Source organism: Drosophila sulfurigaster, chromosome 3 (assembly GCF_023558435.1).
Source record: "Drosophila sulfurigaster albostrigata strain 15112-1811.04 chromosome 3, ASM2355843v2, whole genome shotgun sequence".
In the NCBI taxonomy this organism is placed as follows: Eukaryota; Metazoa; Arthropoda; class Insecta; order Diptera; family Drosophilidae; genus Drosophila; species Drosophila sulfurigaster.
The window spans coordinates 49,482,392-49,506,272 of record NC_084883.1 but is presented as its reverse complement, the minus strand read 5'-3'; the positions used below and the strand labels follow the sequence as shown (position 1 = coordinate 49,506,272).

At 38.1% G+C, this 23,881-nt stretch overlaps 1 protein-coding gene across 15 annotated transcripts in view; it reads left to right on the top strand.

The window, feature by feature from the left end:
- LOC133840938 (supervillin) overlaps positions 1 to 23,881 on the top strand; it is a 174,897-nt gene that overhangs the window by 102,380 nt on the left and 48,636 nt on the right. For 5 of the 15 annotated variants that reach the window (XM_062273136.1, XM_062273134.1, XM_062273135.1 and 2 more), the window contains 5 exons: positions 209 to 314; positions 832 to 2,380; positions 10,125 to 10,798; positions 13,681 to 13,806; positions 20,846 to 21,323. In XM_062273136.1, the coding sequence (XP_062129120.1) occupies positions 209 to 314; positions 832 to 2,380; positions 10,125 to 10,798; positions 13,681 to 13,806; positions 20,846 to 21,323 (2,933 nt within the window). Of the gene's footprint in view, positions 1 to 208; positions 315 to 831; positions 2,381 to 5,617; positions 5,773 to 10,124; positions 10,799 to 13,109; positions 13,272 to 13,680; positions 13,807 to 17,429; positions 17,449 to 17,504; positions 19,327 to 20,845; positions 21,753 to 21,775; positions 22,674 to 22,957; positions 23,352 to 23,881 lie in introns of those variants that run through there. The other 10 variants (XM_062273140.1, XM_062273139.1, XM_062273138.1 and 7 more) reach the window with 10 other exon arrangements.

Genomic DNA, 23,881 nt, shown 5'->3' with positions numbered 1-23,881 from the left:
ACAAATACATTCTTAAAGTCAAATTGTTGTAAGAAGTGAATTTACAAATGCTGAAACAGTGTAACTTAAAAAAGGTATCTTTTAAGTACCTAACATACTTATTACTTTGGTAATGAGATCAGTAATGCAAAGTAATCACAGCTCTTAGAGTACCACATTTATTGACATTCCTATATTAACTCTGGTCACATCTTTTTCTGCTGTACAGCCGGAAGCCTCACCCTTGCCACGTCGCGCTGGCGATCGCGATAAATCGGCGAAACGCAAATCGAATTTGAATCGATCATACAACGAGGAAGCCACCAAGGATGGCGGTAAGTGGGGCAAGCAACAGCACCAACAACAACAACGATGACTGGCAAACTAAAGAGCTGCATAAGTGGAAAAAGAAAAAACAGTAGTGAAGGAGCGGCTAGCCAATTTTGGGGGAACTGTCAAGCTTGATTGCACCGCCCCCAAAAGAGCAACTGGGTTGCAACTACAACTGCAACAGCAGCAGCAGTTTGTGGCAGTCACTGGGAGAGTGTCTCACGATGATGATGTGGCACGTCAGCGTACAGCAGCAACATCAACACTTGCATCTGCATCATTTCGAGCTACTGCACGAACGCTTCCTTCACATACGCATCCAAACAAGCTGTGTACAATATGTTAAACTGCAAGCTGTGTTGTCCACCAAAGTGCCACCGCCGCTGCCGTCTCTCCTCTGTCCACTGTCATGCACGTCTCTCACCCAGTTTGAATTATGTGTGCCCTTCAGTTGCCTTTAACCTTCTCCTCCTTTCCACATGCTTTTGTTCAGTTTAATCACACTCCGTTTTTCTCTTGCAGATGAGGCGTCGTCAACACGTCGTCGACGACGTCGGGAGTTGGGAATGGCCCGACCTCTGATGCCTGGGGATGATGAATCGTTGCGTGAGCTGTTACTGTCACCGCAAAAGAGTTCCTGCAGCGAATCGACCTCGAAATCGGAGTCGGTCCATCAAGCGGCACGCGGCATTAATCAGAAGTTCAATGAGCGTACCAAAACGGAGCTGGCCGAGATCAAAAAGATTGCCGAACAGGCGCAGGCTGTGGGCAGCGATGAGCAGCAGCCGCCGGAATTGAAAATGTCACCCATACTGCGACGCAAGAGCACGGATGATGTGACAGCAGCTGCCACTGCAACACCTGCTTCTGCTGCCACACAGAACTCGCCGCCTGCACCCAATCAGATTGTATCCATCTTGAAGAAGAAGGAGCACGCCTTTGGCGAGTGCAATTCGAGTGCCTCGAGCAATGCGTCACCTGTGACCTTCTCGGCCAATGTGCTGGACACACCGCTCGCCGGCAGTCGCAGCAAGCGTCAGGGCATCCTGAAGAAGCGTTCCAGCTTGGATGAGTCGCGTTACTATTCACGCTCCCATTCGCCCGATGAACGCAGCATTCTTATCAAGTCAGCGCGTAGGAATTCCTTGGAGGAAGCAGGTTGCTCGCTAAGTCCGGCTCAGGCGCATGGCATTCTCAAGCAGAGCAGCTATGACAGCAGCAAGAGCGATGGTTGCCCCTCGGCCAATGAATGCCAACCGCACAGCATCCTCAAGAAGAAGGATTCGCTCTCGACACCTTCCGATGGCGGTGGTCATGTCTCGAAGCATGTTTCCATCTCCCAGGCGGTCACTTTGGCTGCTGCGGAGTTGGCGGCACACGATGACATTGTCGGACTGGAGGATGGCGAGGAACATGAGGGCATTAGACCCATACTGAAGCAGGAGAGCACCTCCAGCGAGGAGGCAGCACGTCCACCGAAACCGATACTCAAGAAGAAGTCCTTCGGCGAGGCGGATGAGCATGAAATACGTCCCATACTCAAGAGCAGCCGCAAGAGCAGTCGCGAGGAATTCGATTTGACGGGACTCCGTCCGGATGCCAACGATACGGTGGCCTCTGATGCCATGCGTCCCATCCTCAAGACGGATTCGCCATCCAAGCGACGTTCCCTAGGCTCCGCTCAACGCTCCGAAGAGGAGAATGCCAACAGTTTGCTGAAGCGTCGCACACGATCGCTGGAACGTCAGGATACGGCGCCAGTCATTGATCTGGCTGCCGCCTTAGACGCCATTACCATTTCACAGGCACCCTCGACTCCCGTGGACTTTGTGGCAACCGCATCGAGTATTTCGGTTGCGGACCGCATCAAGCACATGGAAATGTTATCGTCTCCCACTTCTCGAACAGCGGGTGGTATCAACAGCAGCTGGGAATCGCCGTTGCAGCAGACGCCAAGCTCGTTGCACGACTCGAGTGCAGCACCAAAGCTGTTGAAACCGAGCGTATTACGACGAGATCTCTACAGGGATCGCTACAAGACACAGCCGGTGACCAACGAGGAGAAGAGCTTGTAAGTAGACGGGGGAGAATTGCTATAAAATAAGTTTAAAATGTGTCTCTTAACTCTTTATGAATTTCTCTGTCTCTAAATGGTTTTAGATTTTCATTATGCATTACTATTGTCAACAAGTTAATGATATAGAATGTCAGGATTAATCAACAATGAATTGATAGTTTTCTAATGTTTATGTTAGAGCTCCAGGTCTTGTCTTTCTCTTTAAGAATTATTATCTTTTCTGCGGCGATCCTCATTACCCATTACTGTTATCGAGTAGTTATAGGAAGTTTCATGAAAGTTATAATATTCATATGTAATTTTGTCTTTAAAACATATGTTTTCTTGTGGCAAACATATCCATTACTATTACCGAAAGGGTGAAATTCTATGGTAATCGTCTGTGATTTAATAGATTTATGAAAATATAGATATATATATAAAACCTTTCTCTTTCAAAACGATTATTTTTAACTATCTCTATTTTAATTATCTTTCTGTATATTCACTTTCTCTGCTAAATTTTTCGAACTATCTACGATGCAGTCTTCTTTTCTTAATTCATCTTTCTCATTTGTTACCATTAAACTTCATTCCTTTTCGCTTCTTAAGGAGTCTTTTATATTTGTATCAGATAGTGCTCTAATACTATGCATAGATCTTTTTCCATAAGCATATCACTCGTGTCTTTCTCCTTACCTTTTTCCCTCCTTCCCTTTACGTTACATTGAGCTGTCACACTGTCAGCTTCTGTCGGGGCTTTATTCATACGCTTCGCTGGTAAATTAAATTTCCAGTGCAGAATTATTCATGGATTATTCCAGCTGTGTTATTTGCCACATTGCCAGACGGTCTCTGCCACAGCCACGCCCCCAATCGCGCACAAAGACTCTCGCTATCGCATGTGGCATATGAAATTTGTGTTTTCGCCGTCCAGTTCAGGGTCATTTCCCCGTCATTATCATCACCATCCTCATCATCATCATCATCATTTGTGACAGCTTCCGTCGCACTTCGTTGCGCACTTAACAAATTTCGTTAGTTTTGCAACTTTGTAAGAAATGTTTTCAAAAATGTAGCACAATGATTTTGTTTAAGAAAACTGTTTAACATATCTGCAAAAAGAATTGCCAGAAGGTTTGGGAATTCTTGAGTAGGTGTGTTCCCAGACATATCAAAGCCATATAAAGTCAAGTGCAAAGCTCATTCAATTGGCCTGTCATAAATTCGTATTTCACTTTTCTTTGACGATTTTTTGTGTTTGCATTTGTTTTGGTTTTTATTAGCCTTCATTGATTGTTGTTGTGGTTGTTGCTGTATTTGTTGTCACTTTAAGCCGCTTATTGCTTACCTAATTACCTGACTGACTATTGAGGCCGACAGCAACAACAACAACAACAGCACGGCAAAAAGACTCTTAGTAATGCCTGCAAATAGCAATGGAAGGTCGTTGAATTGGAGCCTCTTTGCAGTGCTTTCCTTGAACTATTTAGATTGTCAAACTGTTGATTACCTATAAATATTTTAAATATCTAAATTTAGAAATAACTGCTCTTCAGTTTATTGCCATTTCGCAGCTCTTTAACCAATTTCCTTCCCATTACTTTATCTTGCTTGCAAATAAATTTTATTTTCGTCTCAAGAACTTGACCTGGTTACTGCTATCATTTTTGGCAATTAGTCTGTGAACACGCCCAACTCTCACCACGCCCTCTTTTTTTTGTGAACCTGTTGCGATCTTTTCTGTGAATTACAGTCGCGTCGGGTCGTTGCCAATGGCAGCACGCTCATAAACTCAGTTTCCAGCTAACTGTGGCATGTACTTTTGGTATCTTAACTTTTTTTTGGACAACTTAGACTTAGACTAGAGTCTAGTGTCTACGGTAGAGCGGAGCACCTTCCTTCCTGCTGTTTGTAGGTGCTGAGTGTGTTCTCTTAACGGGGTTTTCATGTCAGCAGTTTATGTGCTGCTTTTTGGCTGCTTTTGTTGTTGTTTTTTATTTCGATGCGTTACGTTACGTTTCGCCACTCCCCGCTAAGAAAACAAAGGCTCGTTCTGGTTATTTCTATGAGTGTTACAAACACCCTGTAAGCATGCAAATATTCAAGTGAGAATGGGGAAGTTGTAAAGGTTATTATAACAGCCTTGAGTGGGGTTCGCAATGGAGACTAAAGTTTTCTACAGAAACTTTAAATAGTGTTTATAAGCTACTCTCTATTATTCCTTAAACTCTAAAAGCTTTTAAAAACATTTATCTAAAAAAGGGGTTATCAAATTTGTATGAATTTTTCGCGTATTTTTATTTCGGATAAATTTGAGTATATTTTACAAATTTTCAAAAATATCTTTTTGAATATAGAACTACAAATTTAAATGAAATAGATTAGAAATTTGTAGCATAAGATGTAGTAATGTGGAATACTTACAACATAAATCATCATGATATAAAATTGAAAATAATTTATTATTTAAAAAGATTACCTATCGCAAGGAAGAAAATTTTACTATTATATAACATTTTAAAATCTATTTAAATTTAAATATATCTAGTCTATATTTTAATTTGCATTAAATTAACAATATGATCAATTTTAAAATATGGTATCTAATGCTTTAATTTGAAGTCTATTTAACTTAAAATTCATATACAGAATGAAAGAAGTGCTAAATGAAAATTTAAACTTTGAATTAATATTGTTTGTAGAAAATATAAAATAGGAAATCAAAAAAGAAAAGCTATAAAAATCAAGATTGTCCAATCTTGAAATTCAAATTATAAACTTGTTTCAAGAATCGAATTTTATGGATATATTCCGTATGCTTAGCATGTATGGTTTCTTATGATACAGTTTCTTAACTATTGAATTTTTAATACCATATATTCTATTTTGTATTATACTACATTCTTAGCATTCCCCATTCTTATACAGGGCATCTTCTCGTCATTTATTTCCATCTATAGTCTCCTCATTTGCGTTTTTTTCTACTTTTTTCGCACTCTCCCACATTTGCATGCACCGATTCGGTGTATTGTCAATAAGATTGTTGTTTTCTTTGCACGTTTTGCCATTGTGGCGCGTAATTTATGCTATCCATAGCTGCAATGCCTCCTCAAAAAGGTTCCAAAGGGTGGGCTCTAGGGGTGCTGAAGGGAGACCGAAGTATGTATTGTATTGTATGTATATGTTTGTTGAATTGTGGACGTGTTGAGCTCAACGTTGCATTCAGTTGACTGCCGCATTCGGACGCGTTCAGAGATACGTTTTGCTTGTCATTTGAATTTGTTGCTGGTTCTGGTTTTGGGTCGTCAAGGGTTAAAGCGAGAAGCTCTCGTTCGTTTATAATATTCCATGTTGTTCCAGCGACGACACAGTGAGAAAATGTTTGAGGCGTATATCAGAAAACGGTAAATGAAAATGCGATGGAAAAAAAGCCATAAAAAGTCTACCGCCTAGTCGATAAGTGCGTCATTGAACGGTTCACATCATGTTGAGCAAAGGTGCGATGAGCCGCATTTTGATAGCCAATATTTAGTTGACATTGGTCAGATAACGTCAGACAGTGAAGAGAGTCGTCACTCTATAAAGTATATAATGTACATGAAACGACGACACTGCGAGTAAGTGAAGGAATGTGCTGAGATTAGATAGTTCAGTGTGTTCTGATTGGATACTACATGTGTTTTTATAGTGGCCAATCTTGTGCGACAATCTTACGTCTGTCTGCAGTCTTAAACACCTGTCGAACAGTGTAAGATGTTGAGCCATCCCAGAAGGTAATCGGGGAAATGAAAAATTCTAGAAAGACAAAATTCTGCAGTGAATTTTAACTTCAGAAAAGTTTCTCATTCAATTCTATTTTGAATAAAATATGGAATTATGAAACGTTAATATAAAACTGAGGAAAAGTTTTTTCTCTTTATTCATATCTAAAAGAAATAAGATGTTGAGCAATCCCAGAAGGTAATCAAAGAAATGAAAAATTCTAGAAAGACAAAATACGGCAGTGTATTTTACCTTAAGAAACGTTTCTCATTCAATTCTATATAAAATAAAATATGGAAATATGAATGGTTAATATAAAACTGAGGAAAAGTTTTTTACTCTTCATTCTGTCTAAATTAATATAAGATGTTGAGAAATCTCATAAGGTAATCGGGAAAAAGAAAAATTCTAGAAATACAAAATTTGGCTGTGAATTTGACTTTAAGAAAAGTTTTTCATTCAAAAGTGAATATGGAAAAGTTAAGAACTTTTGTTTCTTTCAATTCTATTTAAATAAAATATGAATAAACCGGTTGAGTGACGCGTGATATTCTATATAGAAGCGTGCTATTTTTATTAGTTGCGCACACCCCAATGAAAATATAAGCTCTTTATCACAGAGCTAATCAATTTGAAAGTGGGTCTGTGATAGATTTTGATAAGACCAAAAGTCAAATTGCATAAGCAAAGCTACTATTGGTTAGATAGTAAACATTGTTAAACAAAAAAGTGTCGTAAGCCATATTACACTGCGAGTTCTTTGTGGCACTCAAATCAGATGGCGAAAATTTCTATTGTCAAGAGTCTTTGCGAAGAGTTCTTTAATCTGCACTTCTGTTGAGGACGCACCACATTGACCCACTGTGTGAAGTGTGTGGGCAAAGTGGTGGCAAAACTCTTTTGATTTCCGCTTCTCTTTTGCAAGAGACTGAGAGAGAGAGAGTGGGAGAGAGAGTGGGAGAGAGGAAAAGCAAGAAAAGCCGCAAAAAGGAAAATGAAAACGACATTTCGAAATTGTGGAAAAACGGAAAGAGGAACAACAACAAAAAGAACTACAAACAGCAACAGCAACAAAAAAAATAGCATACCGAAAATAAAAATACACACATCTCTCTCCCATCTCTCTATCATTATATTTTTCGACTCTCTCTCTTTCTCCCTTTCTCTCTTTTGCTCTGCACTACAAAGCATGGGCAATAAAAAGAAAACAAAGCTGAAAATAATTTAAATTTTGCTCTGGCCGGCAACAGCAGCGACGTCGACTGCGACGTCAACTGCGACAGCGACTGCGACGTTGGCTCCACTTGTGCCGCTCGCTTTTTTTGTTGTTTGTACAAAATTTTGCGCTCAGTTGCTCGCGATCGCCTTTTCAATTTTCACGTACTACGCGCAGACGAGGCGAATTTTCAAAAATACAAATTTCGGTTTTTATATATGTACATATCTTTTTTGTCGGTAAAATTCTATTTTGAAACAAGTGTTGTTGCTGCTTTTGAGAAAGTGTCGTCATTATCAACCAAAAAGAAAACGAGAATAAATAGTGAAAAAGTTACAAATAAAAGCAGAAAACGAAAACTAAACAACAGCAACAAAAATATCAAATCAAATCTATTGCCCCGCGTCTCTGATAAGAGATAAAGAAGCAAAGGTAAAAAGGAAAAAGAAATAAACGACAACGACAAAGTCGCGCCACGTTCTACAAGTTATCAAAATACTTACTTCACACTTCGAACTCTCTTCGCTTATTTAGTTGCTTTTCGAGCCGGTTATCGGGCAGTTGCACTTTGTAGAGAGCGCTTAGGCGGGGAACGCGGGAGAGTGACCAAGAAGAAAGGTAGCGGAAAATGCAGTAATAAAAACAACAAATGAAAATGCGTTGAAAACCATGGAAAAATCTATGGTTAATTATATGTGTTGCGAGGCCATTTCGTAATGTTGCTAAAAATAATTGCATGGAAAATGTGCAGCCAAATGGAAATGCCAGCAATTATTTGCTTATACTTTTTCCAAGTGCCAATTGTGCAAAATTCGCACAACAAAAAATGTAGATATATATCATCATCTATATACATATATAAAACTAAAGTACCAATACAAACGTCATAAAACCATAAAAAAGTGCTATAAATATATTATAATTTTGTGCCATAAACTGTGAAAATATTTGCGCAGTGTATGAAAAAGTAAAATAACGGCAACAAAAAAAAACCAACAAATGGGAATGTCGCTAGAAAAAAAGCTATTTACAATGTGCTCTATATATAGAGTGTATATAGACGTGAACAAAGTTTTAGGCACACAACTGTTTGACTTTAATCACAAAATGTTTTATGTGCGCCTAATTCAATATTCCGCTCCCTAAACACAGTGAATGTATTTGCATTTTGGTGCTCGCAATGAGATGGAATTGTGTGACTTTAAATAAGGAATTTAACTCCTTAACAAACCATGTGAACTCAGCTGTCTCTATGAGAAATTTGGTGAAACTTGGAAGAATGGTGTACAAGTGTAGAAACTGCAAATATCTATCAAATATCTAGACTTAAAAAACTTGGTTCTCCTTTTGACCCAATCCTTCTCAGTCTCCCTAACCATGGTAACTCAGCTGTCCCTTTTACAAATCTGCTGAAATTTGGTGGAACTGGTTACAAGTGTTAAAACTCTGTGAATCAATTTAGTACATCGAAATTAACTTCAAATTGAGTATTACAATAGCATCAGAACTTCTTAGCCCCAAAAACAAACCATGTGAACTCAGCTGTCTCTGTGAGAAACTTCCTGAAATGTAGTAGAATTGCTTATAAGTGTACAAAATGCAAATATCTAGCACTGCAGTCTTAAAGAACTCGATTTAAAGCAAAACTTCTTTGTCCCAAACCTTACCCAAGGTAACTCAGCTGTCTCTTTTACTAAGTTACTGAAATTTGGTAGAACTGTATAGAAATGTTGAAACTAAGTGAATATAATTTCTATATAGAAATTAGCTGCAAATTTCAAAATATATAAAGTATTGAAACTGCTTACAATCTTAAAGAACTCAATGATCACATTGCCCCAACACTTCTAAGACCTAAAAACAAACCATGTGAACTCAGTTGCCTCTTTTAACAAACTGCTGAAATTTGGGAGAACTGTATAAAAGTTTTGAAACTAAAAAAAATTGATTCTCTTTATCGAAATTGGCTGCAAATGGAAGTATATATAGAGTATAGAAAACTTCTTAGCCCCAAAAACAAACCATGTGAACTCAGCTGCCTCTTTTAACAAGTTGCTGAAGTTTCGTAGAGTTGTTTCTTATTTGGAAACTAAGTTAATTGCTTGCCTTTATCGAAATTGGCTGCAAATGGAAGTATTTATAGAGAGTATTACCATTGCTGCAATCTGAAAGAACTCAGCTCTCACTTTGCCCCATTTTTTTGGCGCTCTTTCTGCGCGTCTTTCAAAAATAGATTGTTCACTTTTTCAAAATCCAATTAGCTGCGTTTTTTTCCTCCCATAGTTGAAATAGTTTTTTTTTTATGTCTATTTTTGGTCTAGTTCTTTGCACTGCATAAAATGAAATACGGTTAATGTTTTGTTTCGAATGATAAACAAACAAAAAATATTGGAAAACCAAAATTGAAATTGAAGCAAGTTGCAGTCGAAAGTGCTAAAAATATGAGAAAGAAGAAATCTTATGAGATTTCACTGCAAAACGAAACTCTTTTGCAGCTAATCTATGGATTGTTGATTGGACGCGACTTTTACCTTAAGGGGGGAAACGAAAGATTGTCAATCAAAGAGATGCAGCGTTAAAATTTCACCTGCGTGTAATTAAGGCGAAAACAAAGATTTTGCCTATAATTATGATTGCCGCTAACTGCGCATTGTTTGACGAGAGACAGAGAAAGAGAGTAAGAGTTAAGGGGGGAAAGAGACACGAGATAGTTGTAGCTTATGAAACACAAGCATAAAAAAAAGCAAAACTAACTTAATTTCTCATTCGTCTGTGCAGCTTTAAAGCCAACTCCACGCCCTTTGACATCTCGGCCACGTCGGCTTTCAAGCCCACCAAACCGCTGGAGATTCGCAACGGTTCGCAGCAACAGCAACAACAACCGCTAATCTCGCCCATCACTGGACAACCGCTGAGCCACGTGCCCGCCCCCTTGCTGCTCTCCTCATCGACACTCTCAGGCGCCGGCGCCTCGTTCCGTTTGGCGCGCAGCTCAACGCAACCGCTGCAATCGCCGCGCGTCGCTCATTTGGCCGCACAGGGCGGTGGCACGCCCCCAACGTCAGTGTCAGTGTCAGTGTCGAGTAACAACAACAGTTTGTCACGCCAGCATTCGGTCAACGATAGCGTCAGTCTTGGCGAGCAGTTGACACTCTCGGTGGGCAACGACAGCGAACGCATCTTTGAGATGTCCGGCTTGGATGATGACTCGGCGATTCAGTCGCTGGGCGACGATGCTTCCACCAACACCAGGTCAAGTGGAGCGACGGCAACCACCACAACAGGGGCAGCAGCGGGAGGATCAGGTGTGGGCGTGGCACGAAGCAGCAGTGTGAGAGCACGGGCCAACATGTTCCAGCAGCTGCAGCAGCAGGAGCAGACACGCAGCCGCAGGGAGACGGCAGGTGGAGAGCAGTTGCCAACGCAGTCGCGTTCATTTGCCAATCGTCAAGGTGAGTCGAAAGTTACTCTTATTATACCCGTTACCAATATTGAAGAAGGGTATTATATCTTTTTGCCGGTAGGAAATGTATGTAACAGGCATAAGGGGGCATCTCAGACCCCATAAAGTAAATATATTCTTAATCCGCGTCAACAGCCGAGGCGATCTAGCCATATCCGTCTGTATGTCTGTCTGTTTGTCCGTCTGTCCGTCTGTCCGTATAGACACCTATATCTCAGAGACTATATGAGATAGAGCTATAGTTTTTTTTAGACAACATTTGTTATGATTGCAAGCAAATTCAGTTTGTTTCTAATTTTTGCCACTCCCACTTCCGCCCCCAAAAAAAATCGAATAACAAGCGTGATTTTAAAGTTAGAGTCGCGAATTTTGGTATATACATTAATAACTATATTTCTGTCTTTGCGATTCCTGAAAATTTGGTTATGATCAGATAAAAATTGTCAAAGTTATTCAAGAAATACTTACTAGGGGTCTTAGTTGCTTTGACTGACAATTTGGTATATTTTACAATCTTTAGTATATCTTGAATGTAGTACCATATCAATATACCAAATTGACATATTTCTTAGTATTTTTGTGGTATATAATTTTGGTATATTTTGAGAATAATACCGCAATATTTTGCTTTTATTCAAACTGAATAGGGGGTATCTCAAAGTCGAGCACATTTGACTGTAGTCGTGTTGTAGTCAGTTCTGGCCACAAACGATTCCATCACACAAATTAGCATTAAAGCATTAAATGAAAGCAAAGGGAGAAAGGGAGAGGAAAGCAGAGGGGAACTATGCGAACTATATTCGCCAGTGGAGCAGCGATGCGTAACAACAACAACATAAATAACAACAACTAGAGACAGTTGTGCAAACTCGTTGCGATTAGAGTTGTGTTTTGTTTTAATTCAGTTTTAACTAGTTCAAAGAGCCGGTTCTTAAGCCAAATGGCATTTAAATTAGTTTCACATTCTTACACTATGCTTTACCTTCATTCTTAAAAGTCTACAGTCTAGAGTCTAGACTAAGCAGTGCTTTAGTCATGTAAATACACGGGATTAAATGACTTTGGTAGCGTATTCATTTCAGCAATAGGGAAGCTTAAAATAGACAACTGGAAAAAATTTGCATTTAAAAGTAATTTGTTAGCATCTGAAGCATTTCTAATAACAAATAACCATAAATTCAAAAGTTTTAAGAAACTACACTTCTTTTAACGTTAAATGGTTAAAGTTTTTAAAATCTACATTTCGTAGTTTTTGCTTATAATAATGGTAAGTTTCTTAATTTTGAATTGGAGGTTAAATTTTAAAAATGAATAAATATATATCATATATATCATGAAGAATATATATACATATATCATATATATATCATATTACAATTAAAAATTAAAAATAAAATAACCAACTTATTATTTATAACACTTCGGACCTAAGTCATTTTTTTGCTTTTGTTTGATATGAAACCATTATTATATGTTCTTTGTTTAAAAAAATTCTGAAGATCTAATTTGATTTGTCCCAAAATGTAATATCAAGAATTTAAGGTTCTATGCTAATATTTTCGATTGTTTTTGAACAAAATTTTTATATTTGTTGAGTTACGTATAGCGCAACTATTTAACAGTTCATTAGCATTTCATTTGTATTTTTGAATAATATCATAGGTTTTGAAGAGATCATTTCCTCAATAGCTTAGGAATCAAAAGAACTTTGATAGCTTAAAGGCCTCAGCTGATATTACATTACTAATAATAACAATGAAAAAGCACTACAAATTGAGTGCTGGCAAGTGAGTAATACTCGGAACTAGTTCCGCACCGCGGAACCGAAAGAGCGCAGCTCCAAGTGTAAACCGCAAGCGCGTAGAAAGAAGATTCAGCTATAGGTTTCGGTCTGGTCAGCACGACGCAGCGTCAATGAACGCTCAATGGGCGACACTTTTTTTTTTATTTTAACTTATTTTGCCAACTTTTTGTTGGAACAGTTGTAGTTGTTGTCGGTGTTGTTGTTGTCGTTGTTGTTGTGTTGGTGCCATTATGGCCAGGCATGCTTGTTGTCCAAGTTAATAAGCTGTAAAATGTGTGTCACTTGCCTAACAAACCCACCGCAACGTCCCCTTTTCTTGCCCACCTTTCCCACACACCGAACACAGTCAGGCAATCAGTAACTAATTGAGGTTTTCTGTTGGGTAACATTCGCACTGGTGCGTAGAAACTACTATGAAGAAGAGAAGGTGAATGGGGGAACAGGTCACTTGAGTAGATTAGATTAAGTAGGCATTGTTAATGCCATGTCAAACAATAGAGTTAAGAAAGTTGATATGTCACATTGATCAGTAATATTCCTACTTCACTTTTGTTACAAATTCAATTCTCCCCAATGGATATCACACAGATAGTTACAATTGAAAATTTTCTGTCGCAAATTGTGATCAATATACTCGGCAATATTGACTATAACGATCGTAAGTTGAAGTGTGGTGTTTATAAATGAATATTTCAGTATAAGAATAGCAAGTAATGTGGATTTAAATTTGAATATTTCAATAAACAATGGATATATGTAAAATGATTTCAATGGAATTTAATTTCACTCCAAATAAGGCAGCCTCTTTCAGTTTGCGGTCAGACTTGAGAGAGTACTGCTTTTATATCGGTATAAAAATCTAGAATTCGAGTTCGCGGGGTTCAGTATTTGTCAGACTTATGAAGGTTCAGTATTCGCAAAGTTCAGTGTTTATCAGACACATGAAGTAGAGAGTGCTTGAAAGCATTTGCATGCTTTCTTAATATTTATTTCGATGAGTGAGCGAATAACATAGACTTAACTTCTACCATTCTAACTTTGATCTCTTTTTCTTTCCTCTTTCGCAGCAACTTCTCGCCACTCGCCGCCTCCGTCGGCATCAAGCGCCAACGTAACCGCATCGCTCGGCTCGCCGTCAAACGAAGAGCCGAGCACGCCGAACACGACGCAGGATACAACCGATGCGGACTTTGGTAAGTCGAACAGAAAAAAAACAACAACAAAGGAGCATTAAAGAGAGTTGAACTCTTTGCTCTCTTTGCTTGGCACAACATTTGCGTATCGTTTTTGTTTCTCTCTTTTTATTTTGCGCGAATGCAATGCACGAATAATGCACACAATTGGCATGCGAAAGAACGATAGATACAGAAATCTATTCGTTCAATGAATGTTGTTCTTATTATCATTATTATTGTTGTTGTTGTTGTTGTTGATGTTGTGTGTGTCTTCAATGTAAAGTTTTAAGAATATGATTTCTTGAGTTGTTGCTGTTTCTTCAGTTTTGCGCTGCGTTTTGACTAATCAAAAAAATCGAAAAATCAACATGAAAGTTAACATTGATATTTATTGGCGATTAAAAGGAAATTTATTTTATTTAAACAAATCACGCAAAATTGCGCAATAAGCTGAAAGGCAAAAAATGAAAATATCATTATAAATACTAAAGCATTTTTCTAATAATTTTCATAGCATGCATTTGGTTCACTTATGTTTTTTATTTCTAACAATTAATTAACTCCCCCATTGTTATTGTTGTTGTTGCATGAACAACAAATTAAACGAATTTGGATTTTTTACACATGTTTTCTTTATGTAATTTTACCAGCCTCACGTCAGTTTTTTTTTCTCTCTCTTATTCATTTTTGTGCAAACTCATTGTTGGCTTCTTTTGCTTTTCATCGAGTTTTCCAACGTTTATAATTAAACGTTTATAATTATCTTGGCCTTGTTTTGTTTTGTTTCCAACTCGAAACTTCCTCTTTGTCGATATTTGCACATTGTCTTTCCAATATCAATATCTTTAATTTATGAGGGCGTTTCCCCCTGTTCCTCACACTTCTTCTTCTTATATAAAGAAATATCGAGATAAAGAAAACTGCGTACCTTGACTTCGATAGGGAATTCAGTTAGTTACACGTGAAACGTGATATTTAAACAGTGCTAAAACTAATTAGTCATCAGTTATAGTTACTGATAAGTCTTGAAGAACTGAAAGAATTGGAATAAAATTAAAGTAAAACAAAAATATGCGGGTAAATATCGATAATTCCACAAAGTATAATTGAAAACTTTGTTAAATACTTTTTTTTATGAATATGTATTTCTATGAATTGCATATAAAATTTTGTACACTTTAATATAATAACATGATCCATACATGTGTTATTACGTATTGAAAGTTAGTCAACAAAATGAATGTACAAAACCGCAAGAAACAATATTGTAAACATGATTTATGAATAATTTTGAAAAGGATTACTTAATATGAATAATTTTGTGTGGGGTTTAATGAACAAATTATATTATATCTTAATTAAAATAACAGTAACAAAAAGAAAAAGTTAAATTTCGTATATTATACATTAATCTTTAAAATGAAAATACTTTGCAACTTCGCCTTGTGGTTAGATGGTATTAAAAGAGACCGCAACTTATATAAATAAAGGTAACTAGATGAAGTTAGCTTCCAGCAGTGAATTGTGTAATTTATTGCTGACTTAACTGATTAGGGTTTTTTTACAATGAAAACGATTTGTTTTGCTGGTAAAGTAATCGAGAGTTTTCTCTAAAAAGATGTACAATATATCGTATACAAATTATGACGCATTCACTGTTATGATGCATTCAGTTCTTTGGAGAGCATTCACCTCTTAAGCAGGGGCTTAGTAATGATCTAGTAAAATGAAGCTGAGCACAAAGTCTTTTACTATTTATATAACAGATAATTCACTCTTTGCGATCTATGCGTAGTAATAAAGTTTCAAAGGCAAAATTGTTGATTCATCTATTGTCATATACCGACTTTAGCACAACTTCTTCGAAACTATAAAAATTGAATGACAAATTGCAACCGACATTCTTGTCTTCTTCTTCTTGAGTAGAAAGTTCCTACTGGGAACTTATTGGATTTGCTTTTCTATAATAATTAAATGACAAATTGCAACTGATTTTATAATGGAAGGTGTTGAGTAGTATCTTATCGGATCTTATCGTTTCCCTCCGAGCATTAAATCTTTATAGCCTACCTTTAAAGCAAAGTCTTTCATATAATAGCGACTTGAGCAACAATCCTTATAAGAGTTCTTTGATCTTTATGGTGCTCTATTCAAAGCCAATTCAATCGACAAATTGCGACTGACTGAAGTAGAATCTTATGGGATCTTCTGACAGACTTTATGGGATATTAAGAGATCTTCAATCAGACTTTTGCATAACTATAATAATTAAAAGACAAATTTCAACTTTATATAGGAACGCGTTGAGTAGAATTTTCTCGATCCTCTCTGAGCATTAAATCTTTATAGCAAAGTCTTCAAAGCAAAGCTTTCTTATATGTAGATTACTTTTCTCTTTAGGTTTCTCTATTCAAAATTAATTCTATCGTCATAATAGGACTTGTTGAGTAGGGTCGTATGGGATCTTCAGACTTTATTATTATTCAAACAAATGACATATTGCAACTGTCTTTATATTGAAGTAAGTTTTGTTGTGTAGAATCTTCTCGAATCTTATCGTTCCTCTCTGAGCATTAAATCTTTATAGCAAAGCCTTTCATATAATAGTGACTTCGGCAACTATCCTTATAGAGTACTTTATACTCTTTATGGCACTCTATTCAAAGCTAATTCAGTCGACAAATTGCAACTGACTTTAGTAGAATCTTATGGAATCTTCAAACCTTAACTAATCTTTTGAATTAATGTAATGATTTAATGAATTATTGCAACTGCCTTTATATTGAAATAGGATTGGCTGAGTATGGGATCTTCAGACAGACTTTAACGTAACTTTTGCATAACAATAATAACGTGCTGAGTTAAATCTTCTCGAATCTTATCGTTCCTCTCTGAGCATTAAATCTTTATAGCAAAGCCTTTCATATAATAGCGACTTCAGCAACTATCCTTATAGAGTACTTTATACTCTTTATGGCACTCTATTCAAAGCTAATTCAGTCGACGCTAATCAGTAATCAGTTTGTGTAGCCAGCGACTCATTCTGCGGTCTCCAGTCTGCAGTCTCCAGTCTCCAGTCTACAATTCTCCAACTCTGTCTGACGCAGACGTCGCTGCTAACAAAGAGTTGTTGAATAAAGAGGCAAGTTTGCTATCAATAGCTGAACGAAAATCGAAAGCTGTGGCATGAAAATGAAAAGCAGCTGGCTGCTGCTAAAAAAAAAGAAGAGAGAAGAGTTGAGCAGCGAAAAATAAGCGAGCCGAGTACAACAAAGAATCACAACAAAGGCAAATGACAGACGAATTATAGAAAAATTTATTTGATATTATAAAAATTGCCCTAACAAATGCGTCGTTAACTTTCTATATAGCCAAAGCAGAGGCAGAGGCAGCAACTGAGAAAGCAGCAGCGATAGGCACTGTTTTTTTATTGTATGTAGAAGAGTTCGAGTTGAGCTCAGTCTTAAACGGTTGATAAACAGCGCAACAACTGCGACTTCATACAAAATATATTTATCGCAACACAGCAACAACAACAACACAAGTAATTGATAAATAAAAACGCGTGGCGCAATTGCCACTCGACACTTGCAACTTGACACTTGCAACAGCACGACACACAAAATAAATTTCGTAGTAGAGAGTTTGCAAAAAGGATGCGTAAGTGTTTGAATTCGAGAAGAGTTCGAGAATTAATCAATAGAAACCTTCCTTAGAACCTTCATCGTTGTCGCTGGCCGAGCGTTTGGCGTTCTTCAGCAGCTTGTGCGAGGGAAATGGCGGCAGCACAACGCCCACGAGCAGCATGCCACATCATGTGGCACATCCGCGCTTCGCGAGTCGCGCCAACAGCTACGCCTCACGCAGCAGTCCGCCCTACAACTCCATCGATCGCAGCAGCAACAGTCCGAGTAGCAATCACAGCAACCACAGCATGGCCAACAGCATAAGCAGCGCCAGTGTGACGCCCACGCCCATGGAATGCACGCCGACCACCCAAGAGGAGGAGCAACAGCAACAGCAACAGTCGCTAACAGAGCAACACAATGGCTTTGTGCAGCTGACACGCTCAGCAACAGCTCCCCCAACAGCAACCACAGCAACCACAGCAGTAACAACCTCAACAATTGTTACTCCTTTGACAGAAAGCACTTCGTTGACGGCGCCGCGACGCATCAAACTGCGCACTGTGGGCAAACTTGTGATGCCCGACACTTTTCTTAGCGATCGCAAGCACAACAATCATCGCAACAGTTGCTTGGGACGATTGCAGACGATGGAGGACATACACATCTCGATGGGTGTGCGGACCATTGGAAAAATCAAATCGCCATTCATCGAACAGCAGCAGCAAAAGGAGCTACGGAAGCAACAATCAATGCAAGCAATGGAGCAACAAAGCAATGGGAATGGACACAGTTTGAGTGACAGCGGCGATGATGCGCACAGTTCTGATTCGGGCAAGGAAAACTGCGCAGCCAATCAGCAGCAGCAACAGCAGCAGCAGCAGCAGGAGACCCAACAGCAACCACAATCGCAGCAACAGCAATCGCAACAAGTGCAAGAGTTGAAACGCAAGCTGACGCACTTTAGTCAAATCACCGTGCAACAAAAGAAGCCACAGGCAACCGCTGTGAATCGTCGTCATACCACAGAGCTGAGTGGCAACATTCGTGCTCCAAACGTTGACGAACGTTATGCCAAGTATTTCGGACTGAACGAAAGCTACAGCTCAACGACAACGCTGCTGAAGAAGACGTCTTCAACGGTGCCACCAACACCAACTGCAACTCCATCGGAGGCACTCAATGCGCATGTGCGGCTGCCACAAACTGTTGCAAATGGCAGCGGACTCAATCAGAGCGTCAGTCTGGTGCAGAAGCGACGTGAGATGCTGAAGCGAACACGCGCCATGTCACTGGAGACAACGGGCAGCTGTGCTTCAAGTGGCAGCTTGAGTCCCACCTCGATGCCAAGTCCGAAGCGTGCTCTTTCCCCCTCGAGACGTTCAACAACAACAACGAGCAACAACAAATTGAACATTGCCAGCTTTGAGGATATTGTTATCACAGCCGATGAGTTGCATGCAGCGGGGCATGAGTTCAAGAGGTTGTGTGGCGAAATTTTGGGCACATGAATGGAAAAATTGTAAATTTTTTTGGCATAACTATTTAAAAAATTTCACAAATTTTTCGAAAATTCCCCCCTCTTTTCTCTCTCTCTTTCTCTACAACTCTCTCTATCTCTCTAATTTGGATTTAGCATGTAGATAAATTGTTGCGCTCTCTTTTTGTGTGCGCTCAATGTGTGATTTGTGTGATAGATGCGCATATGATATCATCTTCCTTACTTCCTTTCTTTCTGACCCCCGCCCCCTCTCCGATAAAGAAAACAAAACAAGAACGAAACGAATGTAAGATGGGCAAAACATAATGGAAAATACATATAACAAAAAAGACAATGAAATATAATAAAAAATATGCATACTGAAAAATAATCCCCAACTTAAAAATAATAAAACGAAACGACTAAAATTAATCGAAAAAGTTCTTCTTAGGCATTGTAATTAATTTGAGTGTGTTGCATTTTGATTTCGATTTTCAGAGCCTGCAGAGCAAGAGCATCATCATCCAGTTTAACAGTTATTATTATTACTACCAACTACCAACTACTTGTCGTGTGCTTATTTATGATTTTTTTAATTAATTACTTAAAGAGCTTAAACGAATTGTACCTTAAATGGCATTATTATCATTACCACATACCATTATTATTATTATTACTATAATTATGCAAATACAACATTATATCTAATTATCGTAATTATTATTGTAATATTTAAATATGCAAATTGTTACAACATTAAATAAAACAACAACATTTTGTGCTAAATGCAATGTGTTTAACGAATTTTCACACAAACTTACCAACATACACACACACAAACACGCATACACACTGAGTAAGTAAGTGAAACTCAGCGCCGTTCTCTGCGCTTCTCAAAAGTTTACCTGGGCATGTTATGTGAAATTTAAAGCACGTTTTTCCCTTTGCTTGTGCTTGTTATTTAAAGTTTGTATTAATTTTTAGTTATTTTATTTATTTTTCTTTTATTTGTATTATATCCGCTACCCATAGGATAGAAGGGTATTATAACAGGCAGACCCTATAAACGATATATTCTTGATCAGCGTCAATAGCCATACGATATAGCCATGTCCGTCTGTCTGTCCATCCGTCTGTATGAACATCTAGATCTCAAAAACTGTAAAAGATAAAGCTATATTTTTTTTTCGACAGCATTTGTTATGTTTGCACGCAGTTCAAGCTAGCTTAAAATTATTGCCACGCCCACTTCCGTCCTCGCAAATCGACAAAATTCAAATAAGAAGCGTAATTTTGAAGCAAAAGTTTCAAATTTCGATACATATATTAATAAATACAGTCTTTATGATTCCTAGTTGAGAATCAGATAGAAAATGTAAAAGTAATTTAAGAAATTATTTTGTATGGGCAACAACTCTTCCTTACTAGGGGTCTTGGAATCTTTGGATGGCAATCTGATATATATTTTGTACTCTATGGCATATTTTGAATGTAGTACTACATCAATATACCAATTATAGCCTTTGGTATATTTTAGTATTTTTGTGGCATAAAGCATTGCCTGACAATCTGGTATATTTTACTACTCTATGGTATATTTTGATTGTAGTACTCTATCAATATACAAATTATTGCCTTTGGTATATTTTAGTATTATTCCGGTATATAGCTTTGTCAGACAATCTGGTATATTTTACTATATAGTATATTCCGAATGTAATACTATATCAATATACCAATTGTGTGTTTTGGTATATTTTAGTAATTTGTCGGTATATTAATTTAGTATATTTCAATAGAAATACCGCACTATTTTGCCATTATTCGAAATGTGTAGCGGGTACTTCACAGTCGAGCACACTCGACTGAACCTTTCTTACTTGCTTTTCTTTTTTATTTTTATATTGATATTAAATCATTTAATGACATAAATTATTTATGTTTACTTTAGGCAAACCCAAGGGCATTCTGAAGGGGGGCAAACCTTTGCCCGGCATGGGTCGCGGTCTGATGCCCATCGATCTGAATGCCGAGCTCAAGAATCGCCTGCAACGTTCGACGCATGCCACAGTCTCGAATCTGCGCAAATCGGCGACCACAGCGAACGCGACACGCGATGAGCTGGACAACAGCGCATCGACGAATCCGCAACGCAACTTGGCGCAAATCTTACGCAATGTATCCAAGGAGAATGCCACGCCCCCGTCAGCCAGCGCCCAACACGATGATGCAGTGAGTCTGGTGCGAAATTTGGCCACCTTAGGAGCACCTCGAACTGTGGAAGATTCCACCGGGGGCAATAATTGCGCCTCCGCCTCAGAGGGCGAAAGTTCTGGCGGTCGAGAGATCGAAGCCATTATCAAGAACAGCGCTGTGGCCAGGCGACGTCGTCAGCAACAGCAACAACAACAACAACAGCAGCCAGATGGGTGAGTCTACGTCCACCAAGAACAAGAACAACAACATCTGCAATCCCAATGTGCTGTGCGCTGTGCTCGTTTATTAACCGTTTGCTACTAACCAAACCAAAAAAACAAACTAGCCAAAAAAAAACGAACACTTGATGTAAGTTGATCCCCCGATCGATCATCACAATACTATATATGTACATATATCTAGACAGACTCGAAGACTGGTTCCACAAAATGTGTGCGTAATAATTTAATAAAAACAAAAACAACTACAATACATTTTTACTACAAAGAAAAAACAAAACAAAAATTTAGGCTTCGATTTTTGACAACTTTTTTAATTGTGTTTGTCACTTGGCATCATTCGACATCCGTTTTTTAAATGTCTGTTGATAAATAAATGTATTTTCCTAATCGATTCAAACAATTTCAATGCACCCACAAAAACAAATAAACTCAAACACAAATAGAAAAAACAAAAAGAGTTTCCTAGTTCAAGTGAAACCAATTGAAAGAAGCTATTACTGGCGTCCTGTGCAGCCGCCGCAGCAGAGATTGCAACAACTGCAGCTACAACAACAGCAACTGCAACAGCAACGAGAACAACTGCAACTGCAACTGCAGCAACAACAGCAACTGCTTTGGCAACTGCAACAGCAGCAGCAACAACAACCACAACAACAACAACCACAACAACAACAGCAACAAAAGCTACCGTATTTTGTTCAACAAAAACTAATGCGATAAATTGAAAATTGAAAAGAAACGAAAGAAGAAAATATATCAACTAGCACATAAGTTCAATTTGCATTGCTTACTAAAAATAACTGATATATATATACAGATATTTGAATATATACATATACATAACAAATACATATATATTTTACTGACAAATTTGTTTAAAAATGAAATGAAAATTATTGCCACATATATTTTTAGGTGACACACCGACAATTTATTTAATTAATTTCAATAATAAAGTTGACAAAAATCCTATGTAAATGTAGTTTATTGTTTTGCTTTCGCTACTAATAGTGATTTAATACTAACAACAGAATATGTGCATGCTCGTTGAAATGCTTACATATTAACTTCAATTCAAAATTGGCGCCTTCTTAATAGTTGCCAGACAGTGCTATAAAACAGCGTTGCAGACAGGGTGGCAACGTTTACAATGTAATCTTAACAGAGCTGGTTTACAGCAACAGTTCAAAACATCGAAATATAACAGGCAGTTTAAATTGACGCGCCAAACATGTATGTAGAAAATATACCAACATACTAGATGTAGTGTAACCAGTCAGCAATAATGGGAGCTTGTGTATTTTAGTATCTCCTAGGCGTTAAAACAGTTTTTGCTTGTGGTCTCACTCGAAAACAGATGTTTCTTTTTATATGAGTTTAAAAGTATAATTTATACAATAATAAATAATTCGTAATAGTGGTTATGAATAATTAAATGAATGTTCAAAAAATATCAAAAAAATCTTTCAAAAAATAAACTAGCAAAATAATCAGCTGTCGTTTCACATCTGTTCACAACATCTCTAAGCCAAGCTGTTAATATGCGGCGAATTCACCAGAGGCGAAATGAAGCGCTCATAGCCTTAACAGCGATGCAACAGCCTGTAAACTTAACAGCATTTAGTTTTGCTTTTGCATTCGGGAAGAACGGTTGTGTTTGCGCTGTTTTGCGGTCGATTTGTTTGTGTTTGTTTATTAATTCGCGCGCATTTTGTGCCGGTCGCAAAATTGCAATTGAATTATGCAAATTTAATACTATAGTGTGCTAGTGTGAGTGTGTATGTTTGTGTGTTTATTGTGCGTGATAAAACTAAAGAACTGCAATCCACAAACGACAATTGCAAGCAAGTATACGATCGGCTTGCAATTTAATTGCATCCCAATTGAAAGCGCAAGTGAAAAATGGCAACGAGACGCTGAAGCAAAAAAAAATAACTGCAAATAAAAAACTCGAAAAAACGTGAGAGGAAGGCGCAGGCTGCAATTGCACTGAGAGCCATAGCAATTAACAAAGCAAAGGTTTGTACCACTGAAAATCATCGTTATGGGTAGTTTTTGTTTTTGTGATTTTTTTTCGTTTTTATTATATTTCTTATGAGACCGACAGCAACAACAACAGCAATAGCAACAAAAAGCTGACCAGTTTTGCACAGCTTGTTTCTGTGTTTGTCGCGTCCTCCCTTCTGCGCTGTTTGCTGTTGTTGCTTCTTCTTCTTGATTACCTGCTGCAACGAGCTACACAAACATCAGCAGCGGCAGCAACAAAAAACAACTACATACAATGTAGGCAAAGACAACAAAAGCAACACAACCGAAAAACTGTAAATCGTTCGCGTCTTTTGGCGTTTGCCTTCCATTGAAAAATTCGCTGATTCAGCAGTGGTCAGAGCAGCCGCAGCAGCAGAGACAGCGTAGCGGCAGCGCAGCAGCTACGCTGATTTTGTGTTGTTTCGATATTCTTATTTCTCTTGTTGTTTATTTGCACTTGGACATTTGTTGTCGTCTATTGCTTGTTGTTGCTGTAATTATTGTGATGCTTGTTTTAGTCG